Below are 23,412 nucleotides of genomic sequence, written 5' to 3'. Positions count from 1 at the left end.
GTCTTTTTGGCTATTTCAGAATTCTTATTTTTTATTTTTTTTTGGTCTGTCATTAATTGCTTTACACAAATAGCCTTGAATCAGAAAAAGAAATCGCAGGCTTGGTGCAATTTGCTTCTAGTATTGAGATAGAAGAGTATGGGACTAATAGATGGTCTGTTTCTCTATAGAGGCAGCTGACTCGCTCACTTCCATTATCTTACTGCAAAGCAGACCAGCAGAATAGCAGATGCTTAAGTGTCTGAGCTTGTATGAGAATTACAGGCTTCTTGCCTGTTTTATATGACTTATCTGACGAGATTTCAGTCCTTCTATACAATGATGTTCAAAGGAAAACTGCTATAGGAAAAATATATTCTTCATCTTAAACATTTCATGTAATACTCGTTCTATAATGGAAATAGGAAATTTAATATTATTCAGCGTTGGCAATTTAGATACATTTGTAGAAAGATAAGTTTGCAGAATATCTTCTATCCATCTATTTTATTATGCAGTATTGCACCTATACCCGATGTGTGCACGGAGATTATCCTCACTGTTACATAATAGGAGTGTAAAATTATCTTTACATAGAATTGAATTTGGCAAACTGTATTGGATAATTAGGATCACTTGATTGTGTATATATGGAAGAGATGGCGCTTCTAGGGGGCAAATTGAGCTCCCTGCAAAGTGCCATTGGACATCACCGTTCTGTCCTTCTGTGGGCACTTCCGGTTAATATGGTACCGAAATCTTAATATGGTGACTTAAACCTTTCACCTATTTTTGCGCTCGCACCTCAGTGAGTAATTATAAGCAGAGATTTCAGACCAAATACCATCGCAAAGTGTCCTAGCGGGGTCACTTGGCAGCACATTGTGCAGAACTGAATCTGCTCCTAGGAGTTGTGAATACTCTAAAGAGTGCACACGCAGCGTGCTTCTACCAATCTGTCTATAACCCCTACTTCAATAAAATTTGTTTTGTTTTTAATCGAACATAATTTCTATGCTGCCCTAGACATGCGACTACTTTGCCCAAACCAACCATTTATTTAGGTTAAAAATTTGCACTGAACACAGCAACAAACCAGCAAATGAGGTTTCGTCCATATAGAGTAAATATGACCATTTGGCTGCTATGGTTTTGTGCATATTTTGTAGCTAGACACAATGTTAGTGGCTGGGCGCTAGTGTGTAGCATGTAATAAAGATAAATCATCATCATCACTATTTATATAGCGTCACTAATTCTGTAGCGCTGTACAGCGAACTCACATCAGTCCCTGCCCCATTGGCGCTTAGTCTAAATTCCCTAACATACAGAGAGAGAGACTAGGGTCAATTTAATAACAGCCAATTAACCTACCAGTATGTTTTGGAGTGTGGGAGGAAACCGGAGCACCCGGAGGAAACCCACGCAAACATAGGGAGAACATACAAACTCCACACAGATAAGGCCATGGTCAGGAATTGAACTCATGACCCCAGTGCTGTGAGGCAGAAGTGCTAACCACTATCTTTCCCTATGGCCAAGCATGAAGACTGCACTTCTAAGAAACAAAGTTGACGAGCTGCCTTCTGTTCCTCCGTTTCAATATACAGTATATCCCTTGTAGAGCCATCTTCATGCTACAGAAGGATAAAGGCAGAGAACTGATGAGGAAAGTGCTGATCAGACAATCTCAATAATCTTCTTTTTTTTTTTTTCTCCTAGAAAAAGTCATAGTTTTTGGCGCACCATTGACAGAAGAAGGCATTGCACAAATATACCAACTCATTGAGTATCTGTATAAAAGTAAGTGTCTCACCTTCATGTATCTCAGCTACAACATAGCTATAACATAACATGTTTTGTGTGTGTGTTTTCGCATACGGAATACTCTCTAGCAGAGCGGATATAGCCCTTATATCTCTGCCAGTTTTTCAGATCCTCGGTTAGTCGGACGTACTGAGCACTCCAGGTAATACCTGCTCCCACACCACAGCAACTACGAGTACAGCGATATGTTATTGTCGCTTCTCTGTTGAAACCCGATGTTGCCGTTTGTGTGACTCATTGGTGCAGGAGAGGTAAAGGTTAGATCCACTCCACTAGGGCCTATATCTGCAGAATAGATCCTTTGGGTCTGTTTTGTACATTTAAGACACAAAAAAAGGACTTGTCCCTTTTTAAAATCAATTGTCTCTTATTTCTTTAACCATTTAAAAGGTGATACCTTGTAATCAAGGGGTCCCTTCCGCCCCAGAGTTCAATAATATAATGGAACAAAGTGGTTTCCTGACATTACTAAATCTTAGGGTCCCCCAGAGGCCTCTCTACATAGCCCCCTATGAAGCTAAGCGTTCTCACTCACCACTTTAGCTCATCCACAACAACAGGTGGTTTCGATAGTCAAACTATTGTTGCTGTTACTGATAGATTCAATACAAAACCACTGCAGCTTGATAACATTGTGACACATACTTCATTGGATGGAAAACATGCAATTTAATTGGATGAAATTGTGATGCTTCCTCTCCATTGGCTCTCCACGCTAACAGGGCGGTCTTATCCCTGGTAATGTGGAGTTATCCACCGCTGAGCAGTATGAATGGTGGATGTTGGGAGGGGGAAATGAGTCTGGCACACAGCAGGATTTTGTGGGCATGGGATCGAGACTAAACGGTATGTGGTTGTGATGGGACATGAGGCTGTATGTTGGGCATAAAGCTGTGGTTAGTATGATGCTTTATTTCTGGAAACAAGGGAGGGGTGGTATTGAAACTGGTGGGCATCAGGCTGTTGTACTGGGCACAGGTATAATAGTAGGAATCAGACTGGTAATCTGGGTGCACAGCTGTAATTCTAGTTATGAAAAGGAGATGGGTATAAGGCCTATGCTGGGCATAGGACTGTAATAGAGGGTATGGGATTGGGGCGGGCATGTGACTGTCAGCCTGGGCACAAGATGGTATGTGTTGGGCATGGTGCCGCTGTGTTTCCCACAAGGATGCAGATAGAGTGCATCAGACTGGTGGGCATGAAACTGTTGTACTAGGCATAGGATGGCACATGTTGGCATGTGATTATGTGTTAAGCATAGGACTCTGCTGGGCATGATACTTAAGTTTGGAGTTGTGTGTGTGGTTGGCATGGGTACTACACCATAGCAACAATACTTTTGTACTCCTACCTGTGTTTTATGTTTGCAGAATCCCAGACTGGAAGGGTCTGATAATGAGGTTCTTGTGTATGGGCGGACAGACTTGACAGATTTAAACTCTTACTGGCTGTCTTAAAAACGCCAGCGATTGACATCATGTGCTGAACAATTTGTTCCCTGTTAATTATTTCAGAACCAAAAACAGAGAAATGGCCCAGGTGCACAGTACTCTCTATTATTTGAAAGTTGGGAATACAGAGATGTGCATAAAACTTAACTTTTATTGTTACAAACAAAAAAGTGATTCTGTCTCTTGTTGTATTTAAATAATAATAAATACAAGGGGCAGAATCACTCTATCAGTGGATTTTAAACACACACAATTGTTTTTAAATGAGGATAGTCGGATTTATTTCGCTTTTTTGTTTGTAAAAGTTTTATGCACATCTCTGTATTCCCAACTTTCAAATAATAGAGTACTGTGCACCTGGGCCATTTCTCTTTGTTTTTGGTTCACATTATCTATTGATGGCTGGTGCACCCTCTGTACCTATAGGAAATAAATATTATCTTTCAAGGTAATAAGTGAGGAGTTACTCTTGTTCACTGGTGCGACATAACCTTCTTCTATCTCTATAATTATTTCAGAAGCAATATGTTGCACTAGACATTAATAAATAAGCCACAGAAGAAAAATAAATTGTCTGTATACTTGTTTATTCTTCGGCTTGTACAGACCTGTACTGGATTCCCTCTTGTGTGTGTTCTCACTGTACGTTTATCTTACCATAGATCTACGCACTGAAGGGTTATTCCGTATCCCTGGGAACAGCAATCGCCAGCAGGTTCTTAAAGACTGTCTCAATAGTGGGACAGATATCGATGTGGATTCTGGTGAATTTCACCCTAACGATGTAGCCACGTTACTCAAAATGTTTCTGGGCGACCTGCCTGAACCACTGCTTACACACCGGCATTATCACGCTCACTTAAAGATCGCAGGTAAGGCGTGTTGTCAGGATAGCATTCACAGATGAATCAATGGGGGGATTCAATTGACCGCAAGTTTTTTTTTTTGTTTTTTTGTTTTGTTTTTTTCCCCACAGCGGTAAAAAAAATAAAAGTCCTGCGCGGGTTTTTAACTGCTATAACAACCGGTTTTAACGCAGCGTTGAAACCCATGCAATTCAGTTGAAAAAGAGGTAACGCTGCCTCAATCATTGGTATTTCCGAATTTTTAGGGGAGTGTTTAACACGGTCATGTATTATAAAAAATAAAAAAATTGACATACATTAGATTGCATTACACAACCTTTCTATTTAATATCTACATACAGTACTTTATTTTACTATTTATTTTTTTATTTCACTATTTTTGTTTACTACAGAATCATCTATAACATGTCAAAACACATTAGTACGTACATATTAGTACAAAAAACATACATATATAATTAGTGATATTTTTTTTTTTTCATTTTTTTTAAAATAAAATCAACTTTTTTGTGTTATGCATTACTGATAAACATAGTTTATTTTTATTTTTTTTATTTTTTTCATTATTACATGATATCAAATAGTTTTCTTAGGTTTTTATTTATTTTTATCACACCCCAAAGAGGTGCGAGATAAAACAGCATATTGGTCTGTTTAACACACCGCGTTAAAAAACAATTGAATAGCTTTTAACGGGGCTGCCTCTCACACACCCTATACTTTCAATAGATCTTCTACTGTGATAGGACCGTTCGATGGGGAAAAAAAACGCTCCGTTAAAAATGTAATTGAATCGCGGGTAAAGTTAAAATGATAAAAAACCGCGTTAAAAAGAATTAACGCATTGTTAAAAAAAATATATAAGCAAAACTTGCAGTCAATTTAATTCCCCCCCCAATCAGTCAAACCCTGTGACACTCTTATTTAAAAAAATATATATAACAAATAGAAGTGTGTGTCTTCTCATTCCACCATTAACACGTCTCTTATCTAAAACTCAAAATTTGATTTTCACTTTGTATTTGTACAATGTATCCCTTAGTATTTACAGGTGTAAAATATTTTTTAGGACTTCCATCTACTTTTTATGTGGTGCTAATAATTAGCTCGCAAATCTCTTGGTTTAGTACAGTTCCATTGTTTGCATTATTTTTCCCTAAAACCCCTTTGACCTCCCGTCAGTCTTATAAGGGTGTGCTAGTTCTCTCAAGACAATTGCTGGAGGGTGGGCAAGGGATATCTGTGATGTCACTACAGGTTTCACCAGGTAAGAGAGAGAGAGACAATATTATAAGTGGGCAGTCAGAGGTAGCAGAGAGAAGCCAGCACTAGGGGGCGATCTAAAACTGTCTAGTAAATTTATAGGCACTCTAACCTCAAAACTTATCTTTACCCAATGTAATAACATGCACAGTGACATAATATAACTAAAAACCACATTTATAGTTTGGGGTTTTAGGCTTCTTGCTGTCCTATTTTCAGACCCTCTGCCCTTACTGTGGCTCCAGTGACGTCGTACCATGCACCCTGCCGCTAGGCCTCTCGTCATACATGAATAAGATTGGCAGCAATGCTGTGGTTGGGGGTGAGAGGATTATGGGACGTGGTTACTCTACAGGGTAGTAGATAGCGTAAGCAGACCTATTATCTTATTACATCCTGCAATAAGGATTATATTGTATTTTGCTCACTGCAGTTCCGGCAACATCTCTGCAAAATAATCCGCCAGCTCCCTGTCTATACTCGCTCAGTGGGGTTTCTGCACAATCTATGGCACCGATGACCAAGGCCGTCTGCTGCTACTCCTTTATAAATCCCTTCATACCGAGGCACCTAGGTCGGACTGATTGGATGCCTCCACTAACCGCGTACCCAGCATTAACCCATTTACTGCCAGGAGGATAGTAATGTAGATTCCCCTTGTGAGAAGTAAAGGGGGATGATCTGTGCAGTGTGTCTTGTTGTTCGTTTATTGTTACCATATATAGAAATATCGTTCAATGATTAGCCCCCGTGTCCTTGGCCTCATCCGGCTGCCTCGATTTCTAGAGTAAACCGTATAGTGGGTGCAGAGTGAGTGGGCTGAAATGAGGGTAACTAATGCTGGTAATACATAAAGCCTAATCATTCATCCATTCACTGGCCATGTAATGCTTCACAGATCTGATGCTTCTGGACGACAAGGGGAACCGAACGGGGGCACCCGACAAAGAGCGACAAATGGAGGCCTTGCAGCTCCTCTTCCTGCTCCTTCCATCCCCCAACAGGAATCTTCTCAAACTGCTGCTGGATCTCCTCTACCAGACGGCCAAGAAACAAGACCGCAACAAGATGTCCGCCCACAACCTGGCTCTCATGTTTGCTCCTCATATCATATGGCCTAAGAACGTAAGTGGCGCCCGGGCACCTGCCCGTTATGTGGGAGGATGACTTCACCCTGCAAGCTGCTAATGTGATGAACGCCAGCTACATGCTGTTACTGGCCGCGTATCGGCCGTCCATGGTGTTTATCTGCAGCGGAAGCAGCTGCTTCTTCAGCTTGGATGGTGGAACCATCATTTACATAATGTACAGCGAAAATTGGGATCTTCCTAGAGATGGAACAAATTACTGTCACTTGTGATGCATCACAGTCACTTAGGTCTCGGCAGCTAATGAATTACATATCTCCAGTGTAAATCTAATTCTGGGACGCGCTGCAATTATGTGTGCGCTTATGTATGAAAGGAGATTCTCTAAATGGCAACTTGTACCCGCCTACGCCTTATAGCTGCATACTGATGTCCTAGGGGGCGAGCAGGTGTCTGTGTGGGTGATGAACATGTAATAGCTGCTTCCTGGAAATGTAATATGTGTCTCTTCTATTCTGGGCATTTTGTTTCTAGAATTACATCATTTTGTTTTTGTTTGTTTTTTTTAGTGCAAAACCTGCACCTCTTGTAAAGTAGATAACACAAAATGGTAAATGACATCATTCCTACACCTCACACCAACAGATTGGTTCAGGTTTTAAACATGTTGATCTCTGTAGGGCAACCAGTACAACAGACACCCCTTTATAGGTGAACTATTGGAAAGATTAATTTAAATGTTGAGTAGAATTCCATTTAATTGAGCGCTATAATTTAGTTACCGGTAATTAGATTTATGGTTTTATTTAACTTCATGGTTCTTCTATTTAGTAATAACACCATTATTAACACTGTAATAACACAATATAGATAAAACAAGTTAGAGGGATGAACTTATTTGTACAGTTGACACACACACACACACACACACGCGCACACACACGCACACACACTGAGAATATTCCTCTGCTCTCATTCTCCATATCCGCTCCCTTCTCCTTGATTTACTCCCCACCTTGTGGGTATTACATAACAGACCCAATGTCCAGCACATCGTTACAGCCCTTAGTTGTATATTGCGTAAATAGATGGCTACTTTTCTCACGTTTTTGTTTTACACCATAGTATCACTGGGCTGAAATATACATCTGGACTAGAATACAGCACTGACAGAATACTGATTCCTTAACGTTCAAGATAGCAAGTATCTCTGATAAATACAAATTACCCAGAAGCTTTGTCAGTCACAATCCGTATTTGCATGTGTCAGTCTAAGCAGTTATCTATCGGGCAGCACAGTGGTTGGCATTGCTACCTGGGAGTAGTGGGGCCAAGGGTTCAATTCCACCCAGGGCCATTCTGTGTGGAGTTTGTATGTTCTTCCTATGTTTGTATGTGCTTTTTCTGCATGCTCCACATTCTACCCACACTCCAAAGACCTACTGTTAATTGACTTCTGACAAAAATAGACCCTAGTGTGTATGTGGTAGAGAATGTAGATTGTAAGCTCCAATGGGACAGGGACTGATGTGAATGATTCCATATTCTGTGTGCAGTGCTGCACAATATGTAGTTTATCTGTCATTGTTAGACTCCTGCCCAGTACAGATGCTGTGATGGAAGCTAAAGACATACTGGGCCGGTAACAAGGTATACAGACAGCTAGAAAAGTTGCTGAACAGTCTGGGTCCTGCAAGGTCTTTAGTATTTACCGAGAGATCTGGCCTCTGAATTCAGCTAACACCAAAGACTAGACTTATTAAACTGCAGGGTTTGAAAAAGTGGAGGTTTCCTATAGCAACCAATCAGGTTCTAGTTATTATATATTTAGTACATTCTATAAGATGATGGCTAGAATCTGATTGGTTGCTATAGGCAACATCTCCACTTTTTCAAACCCCGTAGTTTAGTAAATGTACCCCCCAAGGGTTAAACTGGTGAAATTGAAAACTTTATTTAAATTTACAAGATGTAACAAAGCTCTCCTTCCAAATGCTAATGATGATCTATGCAAATAGCCGGCAGTGGGATGCAATGCTTATTTCCTAAAATACAGAAAACGTTTTCAATACACAGTCAACATTGGTCTAAACTGTATGTATGCTTTACAGCCACAAATGTAACTCTGTGTGACTGACATGATCACTGTAACACACATGTACAGAGTGCTGGAGATCCGCTAGCGTGTTTCATTACTGTTTTTCCTGTCTCTTTGCCCTACAGCTCACTGCAAATGATTTGCAGGATCATATAATAAAATTGAACAACGGAGTCACATTCATGATTAAACATTCTCAAAAACTTTTTAAGGTAAGCCCCGTGTATACTGTGTTACATGCTATTTTATATATGCTAATCGTACCGTCACATTAACATATTTACAGCGGTTCTTATCCCTCAATCCAATAATATCCACACATGATACAAATACTCTGTAATGCATGAACTGGTCAACTGATCCCAAGAGATCTACGCGATGCAAACCTCGGCTGTTGTTATATTTCAGATATATTTAGCTTTATAATGTCAGATGCCGGATTCTTACCGATCAGGTGGAAAATGTGATGAGATATGGTACTGGCATTTATTTATATTTATGTCCGTGGCTCCATAACCTACCGTGGTGAAATACAGCACAGGCCGTAAGACAGAGGGCTAGCAAAGAAAATGTAGAAAGGCAAAATACACAACCTATAAGAAGCATAAAGCAATACTGCCAAGATACTACACTTAATGCATAAGATGTAACGGGCAAGGTACAGAACAAAGCGTAGTACACAGCACTCAAGGCTTAATACAAGAACAGGTGGGCGAGAGCACAAGAAGACACAAAGAGAACTTCTTAATGGTAACGCATGTACACAACAAGCACTGTGGGTGTACTTGGCAGTGTGTTGGATAGCCTTAGTGGCCGGCATTGGTTGTGCGAGAACAGGGTACATGACTCACTCCATTCATTTGCTCTTTTATATATTTTTTTTTTTCAAGAACAAATCAGATCATATTATGCTCATTACATTGTGTCCAGGTCTGATTAATGGTTCACTTGTCACAGGCAGAATGTTTGTCTACAGCGTATAACGAATGAAAGGCTGTATCAGGAACTTTGTGTGAAATGCCACGTATACAATGCTTGTAGCTCAGGTAACATAAGGTCTATTCAGCCTTTAAAACGGAGAAAACACGAGTCGGTGCGATAGTTCTTGCACGATTTATGACGGGCTAATAGCAGGAGGGATCAAAGATTCCCATAACCCACTTAAGGTTTCTCTGTGTCTGTGGAGGGGAGGCTTCACCGGGACTCCTAGAGTAGCCCGGCATGGTGAATTAAAGTGCTGCTTCATTATACATCACTGCGATTTATAGAGACTCCTAATGATTGTCTGTTTTAATACTCTGATTTAACTTCTATCATGCTAATGGGGTCATTTTGTATTTGCTGTTACTGAGACACGATGCAATAACTCAAACTATGAACACAGATGGGTAACCTATACATCTCCAGCTATTGTGGGAGATCCAGTATGTGAATAACGATGAATACACAAATTTATTTTATTTTACAAGCTGGTAAGGTGTAAACAGATCTACCTGAAATCTGCCTGTTTCACGTGACATCATGCTGGTGTAGTATGTATGTTGTAGTATGGTGCTCAGTATGTCAATAGCGTGTGATGAGTATGTGAGTCATTTGCGAGTTGGAATTCTAGCGATAATTGACACTCCTAGAACTCATCACAGGAAATCTGCCCAAGTGGTCATTTAATTCTTGTACAAGCTACGTGGTGTGATTTTCATAGATAAACCGTTCAGGTTTACATTTATCCTTTCAAAAGACTACTGTAACCTTTCGGAGTTTAAAGTATCAAGCTGCTAACTATTATGTTTTGTGGGTCTATTAACAAGTCAGATAATTGTACAGTCTCCAAACCTATCATTAGAGTTAATATCATGGTATATACTGTACTAGTTTAGTAATGCAGCAACTGTCTTGCCCACCCTTTTAAAGTACAAATAGGACCTCATAATGCAATTTAATTATATATTAGTATGCACGGAAATGAATGCCAGTAGTGTGTGTTTTGCCATCTGTTCTATAGATGTTTCTGAACGTTCTAATCCTTGTCTTTGTTTTCAGGCACCTGCTTATATACGGGAATATGCCCGGCTGTACTTCAGTGGCAGCAGGATGCCCGCCTCTAAGGTAATCAACACTGTACATCTCAATCGGCCAACACTGGGCTTCAATAAGCACAAAGATTACACTGTAACTACATATCGGCTTTACGTGTGCTGTGTTCCAAAGTGGGTTTAGCCTGATCAAACGTATTACAATTAGAGTTTGGAAAGTCGCTACCTGGTACGTGACTGACAGATCTAACGAGAGCGATGCTAAAGCGTGCTATAGAATCCTGTGACTTTCTTCAGAACCTCATGAAATGTACTACAAAGTATTCTATATAGTCACGTAGTACCATATTGGGGAAAACATCAGCCAATACGAGAGTCTCATTTTAGGTTTGTCCCTACACTAGCATCTGAGACCATATAATCATAGAAAATAAAAGTTGATACACACTGACTTGTTTTTAATTTAAACAACACAGAAATTAGAGACACTTGGTGATCTTCATTTAAAACTGGGAACCGTTATACTTAATGAGTTAAAGCTGAAACATTTGTTGACAACAAGTCTGATAAATCTTATGATCTAACAAAAACAGTAGAAACACCAGATCAGGGAGCCGTCGTCCTGGTCTCAGGGTTTCCCCATTTAGGTCTGTTGCTCTCTGCTTTTATTCTGTCTCACACAACACACTCACAAGCATATTATATGCTCTCCTGAATAGTCTGTGCGTGTACGGCGATCACTATTCATGATGTAATATGCTCCGTGTGAGCTTCGTGCATGTGCTCCTTAGACACCACAACCTCACGTGAGCTTATAGCTACCTGCAGCCCCAGATGTTCCGTTCCCTTGTAGTTTGGGTGAATTTTGTTACACAAATAATTAAAGAAATAAAATAAAGGCAAATTCTATTGAAAGCAAATTAGTAGATCCAAAATAAGATAGACAATGCTACGTCTTGTAGAATTGGGCGTCGTTTTGATTTGTTTGACGTGTTTGTTCTCAAACCCAATAAATAATGACCGTGACTGCACCTGTACACACACTTTCCCACAATCCTTCGCTGCACTTTTCTGTGTGTCCGTTTCAACTTTACCTAAAGCATTAATGATATCTAAAAAGAATCAATGGAGTTCTATGTGTACATAGTACATTGTGCAGCACGAAAGCTGTTAATGAATACACTGAAAACACTCCTTTAAAAAAGTGAGGCCGTTCCTCACCAGTGCTCCATTCATCCAGGGATTCGGTGGGTCCCCTCCCCCTTCTGGTCCAGCTGAGCTTGTTTTAAGGTTGTCAATCCCCTCCCCTTAACGTTTTCATGCACATGACTGGGAGGGGCATTGACAACACCGGAGAGAGGATTTCACTGACCTTATTGATGGTCAGTGGATCATAAGTGATCAGAATGATCCTTTTATTAAGCCAATCATAATATACAAATATACTGTGTATATATGTGAGATATAGTTTTAAGTACATTTGATTAGAAACTTGTGAATCAAGGTTAAAGCGACACTTCAAATATTTTCTACCAAGTTTTAAAGAGCCCTCCTTTCTTTCAATTCTACATACTGAATACAAGTGTGAATATACATAGTTAACCCTTTCAGGATGGACATTATGTATTATACTTGGTGCAGAGCCAGGCCTCAGTAACGTGATACAGGGGTGACCCAGCTAATAGGACCCTTGACAGCTGTTATTTGTGGTATTTCTGCAGGACGATTTGGCCTTATTATCCTCTGAGAACCGCAGCGAGTTTCCGTTTGTGAAGAGCCAGAAAAGAGACAGATTGACGTCGTCGCCATCGTCCTCCGCATCTCAACAGGAACTGACGCAGCAGCGCACGGAGGAAGCGCTAAGAGAGCTGTTCCAGCATGTCCACAATATGCCGGACTCCACCAAGAAGAAACGGCTCATCCGGCAGGTAGGGATCACATATAAACATATACATTAATAATAACTTGGATACTAAGGTGGAGGAAACAAATGTGTGTCAGATGAGTTTTCACATCATTGTTTTATAGCCTAGGCTTCAGTTAATGTGACCAGTGTGGGGTTTGCTTCTGTTTAATAGGAAAAGGTCTTTCTTGTATCATGCGCATAGCGCCCTCTGCTGGTTAATAGATTTATATCAATCTGAAGATTGAGTAGCGTTTCCAAGATTCGCAGGTTATTAACATCTTTGTTGTGCAGAAGAGAAAACAATCCCATCTTAATGTTCACACAATGGTCTTGTCTAGTGCAGTGTGGGCTGCCATGTTTTATATCACATGACATTGCATAAGAGTAATGGGTATAAATGGTCAAATCAGGATATTTTTTTCACCATTAATCTCCTCTTAATTAGAAATGTAAATAGCAATTGTCATTTAAAGGAATTACAGTAATGTGTATTTTGTTTTAGTTCAATAAGCATAATCCAGGAACGCCAGAGGTGTCTGCTGGGAAGAAACACACTCGCTCACGTTCCTTTAGTGGGATGATTAAGGTAACGCTAGATGTTATAGATGCTGCCTGGTCCTGTTTTGTCTTAAGAGATAGGATGCCTTATCAAATAGCCCATAACTGGGGGTCTAGACAACCCTACGACCACTGGCATCCCGCTACTGCTACTAATAATGGATAGTTTTATTTAGAGAACTGAGCTGCTGAATATCACAGAGGCCTATTAGTGTGACTTACAGATGACCAGACACATAGGCAGATTGTGGTGATCTGACAAACCTAAGAATCATCATGATCGCCAGTTATTTATATAGCGCCACTAATTCCACAGCGCTGTACAGAGAACTCTCACATCAGAATGATCCCATTTGTATTACTTTATGTAGATTCAGCTCAAACCAGAACAAATTTATTGGCTGAGGGATAAGGTATACTCAGACTCCCTATTTATATTCCATGCTCCAGTTGTTGACCAATGTTAATCCATAAATACTGATATGTTGTTTTCTAAGGGCCATGCAATGAATGTTTTAATAAAATATTTACCTAAATTTGTAAATATATTCAGCGCAAAGTGATGGGCGGACACGTGGCGTCCGAAAAGAAAAGCAGGATGAGGACACCACTCTCGTCGGATGGAAAAGATTACGTCCAAACGAACATTAAATATGTAAGTTGTTTCTTTACAGTGATTACTGTGTGATTAGAGATGTAACAAATCCATTGTTCTTGAGTTTGGCAGAATCCTCTGTCCCCACTGCCAGCCCCCCTCAAACCCGTTGCGCAGAGACACGGCCCGTCTGCATTAAAAGTTCCATCTTTAGAAATCTGTGTTCCAATTTAATGTTAATGCAGTTAAAAATACTAATTTAGTTAAAAATGCAAATAAGTTCTGGGTTTCGGGAAAGAAACTAACTCCATAGACGGCAGCCGTTGACTTTTATCTCCAAGTCTCTGTGCGTCCATAAAAGAACAGCAAAGAATGGTGACACTATTTTAACTGTCGACTGTAATAATGTGTTAAATGAGTATATTATCCCGTTGGTATAAATAGTCTCCAGCAGGTCTCAAATTAGTACAGTCTCCAGTTCATTGATCGTGGGAGAACAGTAGTGTAGACAAGACTGCCAAAGAGACCACCTGACACAATAAGTTAAATATGTGAATTTTATTTTACATGTATAAAAAAACTGCTTGGTGTCATTTTCAAGCCTCTCAATTGAGTGTATTGATAAATTGCTCCCAGAGAGCACAAGATACCGATAATGTGTAAATAGTGTTTAAATGTCCTTCACCAATTTTAATTTTAAAATGTCACCAAGATTTCTAGACCCCACAAGAAGCAGCGCTGAAATGTGATATATAAGTGGGTACTCAAATTAAAAATCAATTAAAACCATTACACGATACGTATAAATCAGTTAAAGCGGAGATGGTTCCATATAAATTGTTTAATGCCTGAATAAATGATATAATCACAGCACAAAATGTTACAACCAACAATTAAAAAATGTTGTTCCGTAAAAGATAAATTATATAACGGACTAAAATGATATAACTGTCTGCGTAAGCCAGATAATCATATGGCCGTCCGTGTATAGAAATAGTCAGTGTAATCCTCACAAAATAATAATACATGTTAAAAGGCCAATAAGCTGCTTCGCATGTGCTTAGTGGAATGATGTTGGTGTCTTTAGTGTAATTCCACGTACGGATGTTCTCGGACCACAACTGTCACAGGACTTGTATGAAGGAATAAAGTAACTCACTCGCTGGAATGTACGCGGTAATACCGCGACTGTAGCTCTGTATATGTCTCAGTCCCGGGGACTCTGAACACAGCCGCCCAGAATCTTTACCCAGAAGCGCGGCTGCGCGTCTCCACGCCGTAACTTACAACGATGATGTCAATTTTCAATAAGTCCACACATGCACTGGGACAATTAAAGCCAATTATAGGAGTGCTGGCAGGTTCTAATAGATCTGCACATATACTCATATAATCAGGAGGTTAGAACTGGTACCTGTAAAAAGTATAGGACTCCAAAAAAAAGGTATTAAAATAGGCAACAGTCCCAGCATAGAAACCTGACGCGTTTCGTGACTTTATCAAAGACAGAATCAAGTGATCTAATTCATGTGAAATTAAAAACATATTTAATTATTTCAACCATTCTCTGCCCAATTCTCTTACCTACACAATTGTGGGCCTGTTCCTAATGGATTAAACACTCAGATAAGTGAAGGAGATGTTTATATTTACATTATTGGGCCTCTAGTTCTGTGAGGAGCAGAACTTTAAATAAATCCTGTCCCTTTTCAGTTAAAGCGTTTGACAGCATATTTTCAGCAATGTCTTTTGTAAAAGAAACCTATAAAAACTACATGTACCTTTGCTCACTCAGCCCGGGTGAGAGCACAGATAACGGAGGGCACTTTGACTGCCTTGTGGCATTCACAGACGTGGAGAGCTGCCTAGGAGTGAGAAGGCGTAACGCCATGTTTCTCTGCGCTGACGCCGAGTCAGGACCGCTTGCTGTTTTTATGTCCACTCTAACGTTTTATTTTAACACCGCAGTGACTGGTTCTCTTTAACGTCTATAACATTCCTCCGTGATTATGAACTCTGTAATGAACGTGATTTCTAAATATAGGTATCCCAAGATTCTCCTGCCGTTTACTTCACCCGGGCCAAGTTAAAGTTGTCAGACGAATCTACGTCCAAGAAAGAGGTTTGTTGAAAATTGCTGCATGGTTTATCCTTCCCAGACTATAGTGGTTTCCTGGGTCATCCTCCGGCTTCACCATCAGGATAGTCATGTACCGTAATATATAAGGACCACTAAAGGCTCAACAGATTTTTTTTCGACCTATTCATCCTGTCTTAAACTAAGTACCCCTGCCCGCTCCCTCCATTGTGCAGAACTCCTGTGAATATCCCAGCGGAGCAGTAGCACTTGCGGAGCAGTAGCACTTGCGGAGCAGTAGCACTTGCGGAGCAGTAGCACTTACTACGCAGTAACACTGAGCTCCGTGTGTAATGTTTTTAAACTAGAAGGTGGGCCGGTGGTAGGGAATATTTAGCATGTTTTAATGCATAACCTTTAATTGATAAGTATTTTTTTTTTTTTTTTTTTTTTTTTATCTGGTGGGAAAAATAAGCATATGTTTATTTTTTATTTTTCTAAACTATCATCTTGTGGGCTGAAGACTTGAGCTCTCCCATCTCTTTTCTTATTAACTACTGTTTTTTAGTATTTTGTTTCACTTAATTGTTAGTGCTTCAGCAAAACTAAGAATTGTGAAATACAGTTTTTCACCTATAAGGCAGCAGAAACATAATCAGCCTATGGCTCTTTCCTTGTATAAGGGATGTCCACTCTTCATGCGCCCCTCCGGTAGCGATCGGGTGCCTGGGGGTGACACGCCGCCTCCTGACACAAGACACTAGTATTTTTCTGTTTTGGAAATAATGGATGGAAACATCTCTGTATGACAAAGTTCTATGTACACTTCTTAATAAACATTTTATTTAATATAATGTAACAGGCTTTCTTTCCATCTGCTTTTCTAGGGATCCAGCAAATTAAAAAGGGCTCATCTCTTATCTGGTCAAGAAACATCAATTTAATGGATCCCAGAATATTGGACTTGTTGGTTTTTTTTTTTTTTTTTTTGTTTATCTTTTATAATGACTTTTTATACATACAACTTTTTCAACCTGTGGATAACTGTTACGAAGAAAGTTGTGACACAACTAATCCTGTGCAGACTTGTACCAGTCTCTGGAGTGTGTTTGTTGTAGCATTTCAGTTTTGTGGACTGTAACACACACAAAAAAGAAAAACTTATTTAACCAGCTATTGTTAGAATACTAAAGCCTTCGAATCGAGTATTCACATGTATGGTGATGTTTAATACAACGTTTCTGACACAACAGTGGAGGCTTAGTTATAATGTGTATGGGGGGATCTTTATATTTCTTTATTGGGATGTTGCTCACACTGGCTTCCCCCACTTCTGTCCCAGTGTATGTATGTCGGAGTGGTGGACGTTCATTATTGCATTTCATGTGAACCTGGTGGTGTAAAGTGACCTACGTAAGAGGAGTATTTAGGGGCAGATTTGGCAAAGTGACTGCTTGTGTTTAGCACAAGAGAGAACCGTATGATTAATGTGAGGTGATGTGGAAACTGTATGTGTAAATAGATTGTGTCTGGGACTCTAGGTCGGGTCCACCACTGCTGAATGTTCTCTACAGACCAGCCATCGTAGGTGTTACCAGCGTTTAGTAGGGTTCTAGATGTGTGTACACAGTGACCGGCGCTTATCACACAATGAGCAATAACCACTGTTATATATTGTTTGAAATTTTATCATTTCTATCTTCGTGACCGGCTGAATCCTGTATCACTGCCGCCTCCCCCCCCCTCCCCAACTTCTAAAGTTCTCCACTTTGGAATAACTGGTGGCAAGAGGGCTGTCGGGGAGAAGCCACGTTCAGGCTTGGGCCTCTTCTAGAGACCTCTTCCCACCACGACAGCTATTCTGTGACCGGTGCCTAAGCCTGTTGTACGATACAGAACCTTTTTCTCATTTGCTGGCATTGCTGCCCCACTAAACATTGTGTCTCATCCGGATCTTTTCACATTTATCGTTTGAAGCAAAACTTTTTTAACTCTTTCTGTGAAGACTTCTTAATGACTTTGTAGCTTAAAAGTTAACTCCAACGTAAGAGAAAAATGTAGCGAACTCTTACTCTCCGAGTATTTTTGTACCGCATTGGCTAACCATTGCTCTCTGCGGCCCCATACACAACGATTAATATTCGATCTAGTATGGTTAGCAGGTGGTCTCCATCGGTGTGTTGGACAACCTAGTGGAGATTTAGAGCATTAAATGGACCTATTCAGCTGGCCCTGAACTATATCCACAAGGGAAGGGGGGTAGAATGCAACATATAAGATTGTAATTTTTTTAATAGGACAAATTACACTGGGACACGCACAATCCCACACAGTTATATAAGCGAATCCTGCTCCAAAAGGTCATGGATTTTTATCGGACACATTAGTATATTAAATTGTAAGCTCTTAGGTCAGCTTGAATTTGATGTCTGGCTGTATCCTAGAAAGAATCATTGCAAGATTCATCTTTGAACTGTGAACCCGTCTTTCAGCCTTTTCTTTAAACGAATAATGTCGGCCCCATCCTGAATAGGAGACTATTTGTGGTCAACAACTTAAACATTTCATGATAAATACAATACTAGACAAGCTTTGTCCACACGGCTGTGCCTGTAAATATCAGCCATGTTTGCCTTCCTATACAAGGCTGAATATCTTTCTTTTACCATTTACTCTTCCCATGGGATTTTCTTGCAGCTTGCGTTGACCTCCCGGACAATAGCACAAATGCATGAGAAATAGAGACTGCTACGTGTCCTTGGTCAACACTTTAGTGGATATTTTATTGTGTTTTATTTTTCTGTTTTAAATGTGAGCTGGTCATTCTTATTGTTAGGCCAAACAGATCGTTCTGCCCAGCTAGAACTGGAAATCTGGACGGTCAGCTGTGTGATTTGCCTTTTCCCCTTTTATGATCTATGTGGTATGACGCTGCACATACATGGCCAAATAGGACCGGATCTGCCCATGTGTGGGCAGTATACAACGCTGGTGTAAGGGGAGCTTTATCTGTAGACTGTGATAAATTGTGCCTTTATCAATGTTATTTTTTAAGTTTGTATTTTAAAAATAACTGTTCTCCAAGAACAAGCCTATTTTACCTTCATGATAAACTGCCATGTTGCTTTTATATGCATAATGTTTAGCGCTGTGAGACCAAAGTAATTTTTTATTTTAACTTTTATGTTCTCTATTTGGTTATTTTGAACCAAGCAACAAAACATTTGTAGGTTGTCCAGTACAATTATACTGAACGGGTTTCAATTACAGCATCAGATTCGCCTCCCGCTTTTTGGGCCTTAGAATGCCCCACCCGCTTTTTGGGCCTTAGAATGCCCCACCCGCTTTTTGGGCCTGAGAATGCCCCACCCGCTTTTTGGGCCTTAGAATGCCCCACCCGCTTTTTGGGCCTTAGAATGCCCCACCCATTTTATGGGGCCTTAGAATGCCCCACCCGCTTTGCGTTCCGTAGACTAGTAAAGCCTTTACCTGTAAACAGGTACAACATTCTCTACTCGTACTGTTAGCAGTGATCTGTGTCATCTGATTGGTGAACAAACTCCAGCAACAAAGCACTTCTACATTGAGGGGGCAGTTACCAGACCACCTGATGTGCTTTACTCAATTCTCCCCTAATCTGGGAGTGTTGTTACATATATTGAATCCTCCCATGTATTCTCTCTCTAGACAATGAGACTTGTTATGATCTGTAGAACTAGAACAAGTTGTTTCATTTTGGATATAGGTGAATTGTTCACATTTACCTGTCCCTTACACACCTCACTGAGGCACGAGGCACTGCATGAGAGGTCAGTAGATCCTAGTGACCTGATAGGCTGCCTTCTCCTGCATGTTTTCAGACCATAAAATAACTGTCTAGGGTTATAAGGCAGCTATAATTAAAGTATTAACATTGGTTAGTATACAAAACTCTGACACAGAAACTGACTCTCTTACTAATAACTATATCTCCCTCATCTCAATAGCAACTCGGTGAAAAGTTGTACCTAATACACACTGCAAGTGTTAGACAATAAACACGAACCTTTCCGATATCTTCAACATGTTGAAGAATGCATCAGTCAGACCTTCCCCATCTGTCATACATTGCACAGCTTGCAGACCCCTTGTCCCGGGAATATCCCTATAGTACATATATAGGTTTCTGCTTTCTCACCAACCGAGTTGTCGCTAAACATTCGTAGTGTACAGTTACATTACAGACGTTCCACTGATGCATGAAACATGGTTTAACTATATTAAAACAAATGTGAAAAATGGTCCAAAGAAGAAATGTGAATTTTACAAAGTTTTAACTTTTTTTTTTTTTCTTTTTCTTTTCATTATTTATTTGAAAAAAAATTATTATTTTTTTTTCTCTCTAAATAACTGAGGTTTTGCTTGGCTCATAGAGATTCGGCCCATAAAATTGAACAGTCGTTTTGGTTACTTACATTTTACTATTATTTGTATTTTCTTTTTCTTGTGTGTGTTTGTTTGTGTGCTTGTTTGTGTGCCAGTAATGGTGTTTGGGCAGTTGGATATGTATGGAGTGTATATGTACTTTTTATTTCCGTAATACATTTTATTAATGCAGAAATGTATTTTATATACATAATAATCAGGACGATCACTCAGAGCTCTACTCAGAAATGATTGTTACTACTGGCGTGAAATCTTGGAAACGTCATTTAAAATGACCTTTTAAATGCTGTGAGCTGGTGCGGTTTACCGAACTGCAAGAAATACATATTCGTCTGTCTGTGTTTTTCGTCACCTGCTGATAACTACTTATAAACCCTTTACCACTAACTACCGAGCTTCGTTTCACAATGGTCAGTATGCAGCTAGACCATCCCCAGTACGATGTTTGTGTCAATGTCTTTAATGTTTTCTATTTGTATGTTTAATATTTATGTTCTATATATGTCATGCTGTGAAAGGCTTATTTTTTTTTTTTTTTTATTGTAACTTTAATATTTTTAATATCGAGGTTTACAAATAAATATTTTGTCTTGTATTTGTGATGAGTCTCTTTGTTTCATATATATAATAATCCGTAAACATACTGGCTGATATTTCCGTGAACACTGCATTACTAAGCAGAACCTTTTAACTGTCCGCAATTACCTGTGTCTCATTCCGTCCTTGTCATTAACTCCTCTGGCTATAAAGTACTAACTGACTCTGCAGAGAGTGTTCCCAATGGGAGATCCTGTACTTCTATACTGTGTCCACACAAAGCACTGTGTTGTTATAACACATATATAGCTGCCATTGATCAATGTTTACTGGTAATAAAGGTAAAAAAAAAACACAACACTTGCTGTAGATATCTAAAAACCAATCAACATAACTCAATAATTGATATTGGCAGCACAGTGGCTGAGTGGTTAGTACTTCTGCCTCACAGTGCTGGGGTCATGAGTTCAATTCCCGACCATGGCCTTATCTGTGTGGAGATAAGGCCATGGTCGGGTGTTCTCCCCGTGTTTGCGTGGGTTTCCTCCGGGTGCTCCGGTTTCTTCCCACACTTCAACAACATACTAGTAGGTTAATTGGCTGCTATTAAATTGCCCTTAGAGAGAGACTGTATGTAAATAAATATGATTGCAGCAGGACCTGGCAGTTATCTGCAAGTAATAACACAAAGGACACACCACCTATCCGCTATCATGGCAGATTCCCATTGTTTATACTTAGCATGAGGTTGACGATGGAGAGAAGTCTATTCTTCATGTCCAAGATCCCTTTTAAAGGATGTGTAAAACAAATACAAGTTGTGTTCTATAACAGTGCTTCTAATAACATCAACAAATACATAAATCACTTTTTTGCGCTGTGGTTTCCCAAACAAGACAAAAATGAGTAGATATTAAAAAAACCAGAAATGAATATACTTATTGTTGTTGATATGAAATTCGATTTCTTTCAGACGATCATAAACAAGTTTTCTCGTTGACAATCAGACCATATGAAAAGAAAAAGAATATACAATAGTGTAATACTGTAAAATACAACGGTGTATATTTGTGATTACAAATGATATATATGAAAGTTAAAAATATCCAATCCCAATGTTGGTGCTTTCAATCAATATTTCACCATAGGTAACAAAATTGTTATTCCAAGTTGATATATGATGTGGGATACCCCACAATTCAATCTACTTACAATGTAGATTCTTTAAAATTGGCACTTCAGAGTATTAATCTCCGCTCCTCCTTTCTGTAATCAGCCAATCAGAAGGCAGGGAGCTTCTGTGGCGCAAAAAAGTGATTTATACATTTTTTTTCTATCTGTTATTTATACTTAGGTGTTAGGTTGCAATTCACTGATTTGCAGAAGTGGTTTATGTAGCGCTGTAAGGGTATTACATACTCTATTACATCAACAAATACATGAATCTCTGCAGACTGCCATGTTTGTGGCAACCGGGGAGTAGTGTACAAGAAGGTGCTTCACTGTAGAGTTTCAATATAAATAATTATTCCAAGAGCATATTGCATATGACAACATTCTCGATGAAATATTGGAACAATGTAGTCCATGCCCCGAGCCACCCAAACAAGCTCCTTTTATGTTGCGCCGCTCCCTTTTTGCTCATTGGAAGTTGGGACCATTGGCTAGTATGCTTTTTTTTTTTGGGAAGGTAATCCAAGGTACAGTGTCATTCATGACCAATGGTGAAGCCGGAGGGCCGTATGTCTACTGTTGACCAACAATCATCTTTGGGGAGATCTTAATGGTTTTTAACTGAACCTCCTTCCTCTTCTGACTTTTGAGCTGCAAGGGCACTCTTGTGGTCATCTGCCAGCTTGGAGTAGCTGTCTGCCTGGTATATTTGTTTGGCAACATGCTTCATGTTCTGAGAAGTCCTCCGAGGTCACCAAAGAAGGAACAGGGATGTCAGTTGAACTCGCTGGGTCTCATCCTTGGTGTGACGACACTGCTTGGGGTACTCTGTAATCCCTTCGCTGCCTTCACACATTTGTAAGTGCTTTGTATTGATGACAAGATGATTGAGGTAGGTAGGGCTCAGAAATGAGCCCTACCTACCTCAACACTCCATGTGAGTTTTTACAATTCAGTGATATATGTATGTAGCCAAGTTGGACAAGCTCAGGATGCGCGGATCTGTACTTTAACACATTGGAGCATGTAAGTGAAGTCAATAATTACACACTTCAGTCACTGTCCTCTTCCAACCTGATTTACAGGCATACCTGATAATGACCCAAAATACGTGGGTCTAAATCTCAGTCTTCCATAACAGAAAAATTATATAACCTCACAAGTGTGTGTTCCTTTGAACCGACAAAAACAATGTAATGTTCGGAGTACTCTATGGCGCACATGTCATTCGTGAATGGCTCAGTCTACTAATTATTTCATCTGTGAGAACATATAGAAAACTTGCCCTGTTGTAGGTGGCTGAAGACATTTGTGATAACCAAATGCCTGCTGTCTGTTCTAGAGCAGTTTGTAAACCACCCCCCCCCCCCTCTACTGTAACCCTCCAGGTTCTCCTTTGAGAATTTCCCTGTATGAAAATATAATTGTTGGGCAAGTCAATCAAACAGCAATATTTTTGCTGGCATGCCTATGCGTCTACCAATGGCTATCATTTGAGACATTGCTAGGCTGCTCTTCCAACTGTTTCCATCC

The 23,412-nt window shown here is 39.8% G+C and overlaps 1 protein-coding gene across 2 annotated transcripts in view; it reads left to right on the top strand.

Annotated features, from left to right (window-relative positions):
- The window catches only part of ARHGAP19 (Rho GTPase activating protein 19), a 41,333-nt gene extending 20,569 nt beyond the window's left edge, over positions 1-20,764 (top strand). For both annotated transcript variants that reach the window (XM_075215911.1, XM_075215912.1), the window contains exons 3-12: positions 1,702-1,782; positions 3,923-4,132; positions 6,288-6,514; positions 8,701-8,787; positions 10,616-10,681; positions 12,330-12,536; positions 13,017-13,100; positions 13,626-13,727; positions 15,712-15,789; positions 16,632-20,764. In XM_075215911.1, the coding sequence (XP_075072012.1) occupies positions 1,702-1,782; positions 3,923-4,132; positions 6,288-6,514; positions 8,701-8,787; positions 10,616-10,681; positions 12,330-12,536; positions 13,017-13,100; positions 13,626-13,727; positions 15,712-15,789; positions 16,632-16,688 (1,199 nt within the window). In that variant the 3' untranslated portion in view covers positions 16,689-20,764. The remainder of the gene's footprint in view (positions 1-1,701; positions 1,783-3,922; positions 4,133-6,287; positions 6,515-8,700; positions 8,788-10,615; positions 10,682-12,329; positions 12,537-13,016; positions 13,101-13,625; positions 13,728-15,711; positions 15,790-16,631) is intronic.
- The last annotated feature ends 2,648 nt before the right edge of the window (positions 20,765-23,412 follow it).

Source organism: Mixophyes fleayi, chromosome 6, assembly GCF_038048845.1.
Source record: "Mixophyes fleayi isolate aMixFle1 chromosome 6, aMixFle1.hap1, whole genome shotgun sequence".
In the NCBI taxonomy this organism is placed as follows: Eukaryota; Metazoa; Chordata; class Amphibia; order Anura; family Limnodynastidae; genus Mixophyes; species Mixophyes fleayi.
The sequence above is the reverse complement of the archived record's forward strand: the minus strand, read 5'-3'. Positions and strand labels throughout refer to the sequence as shown.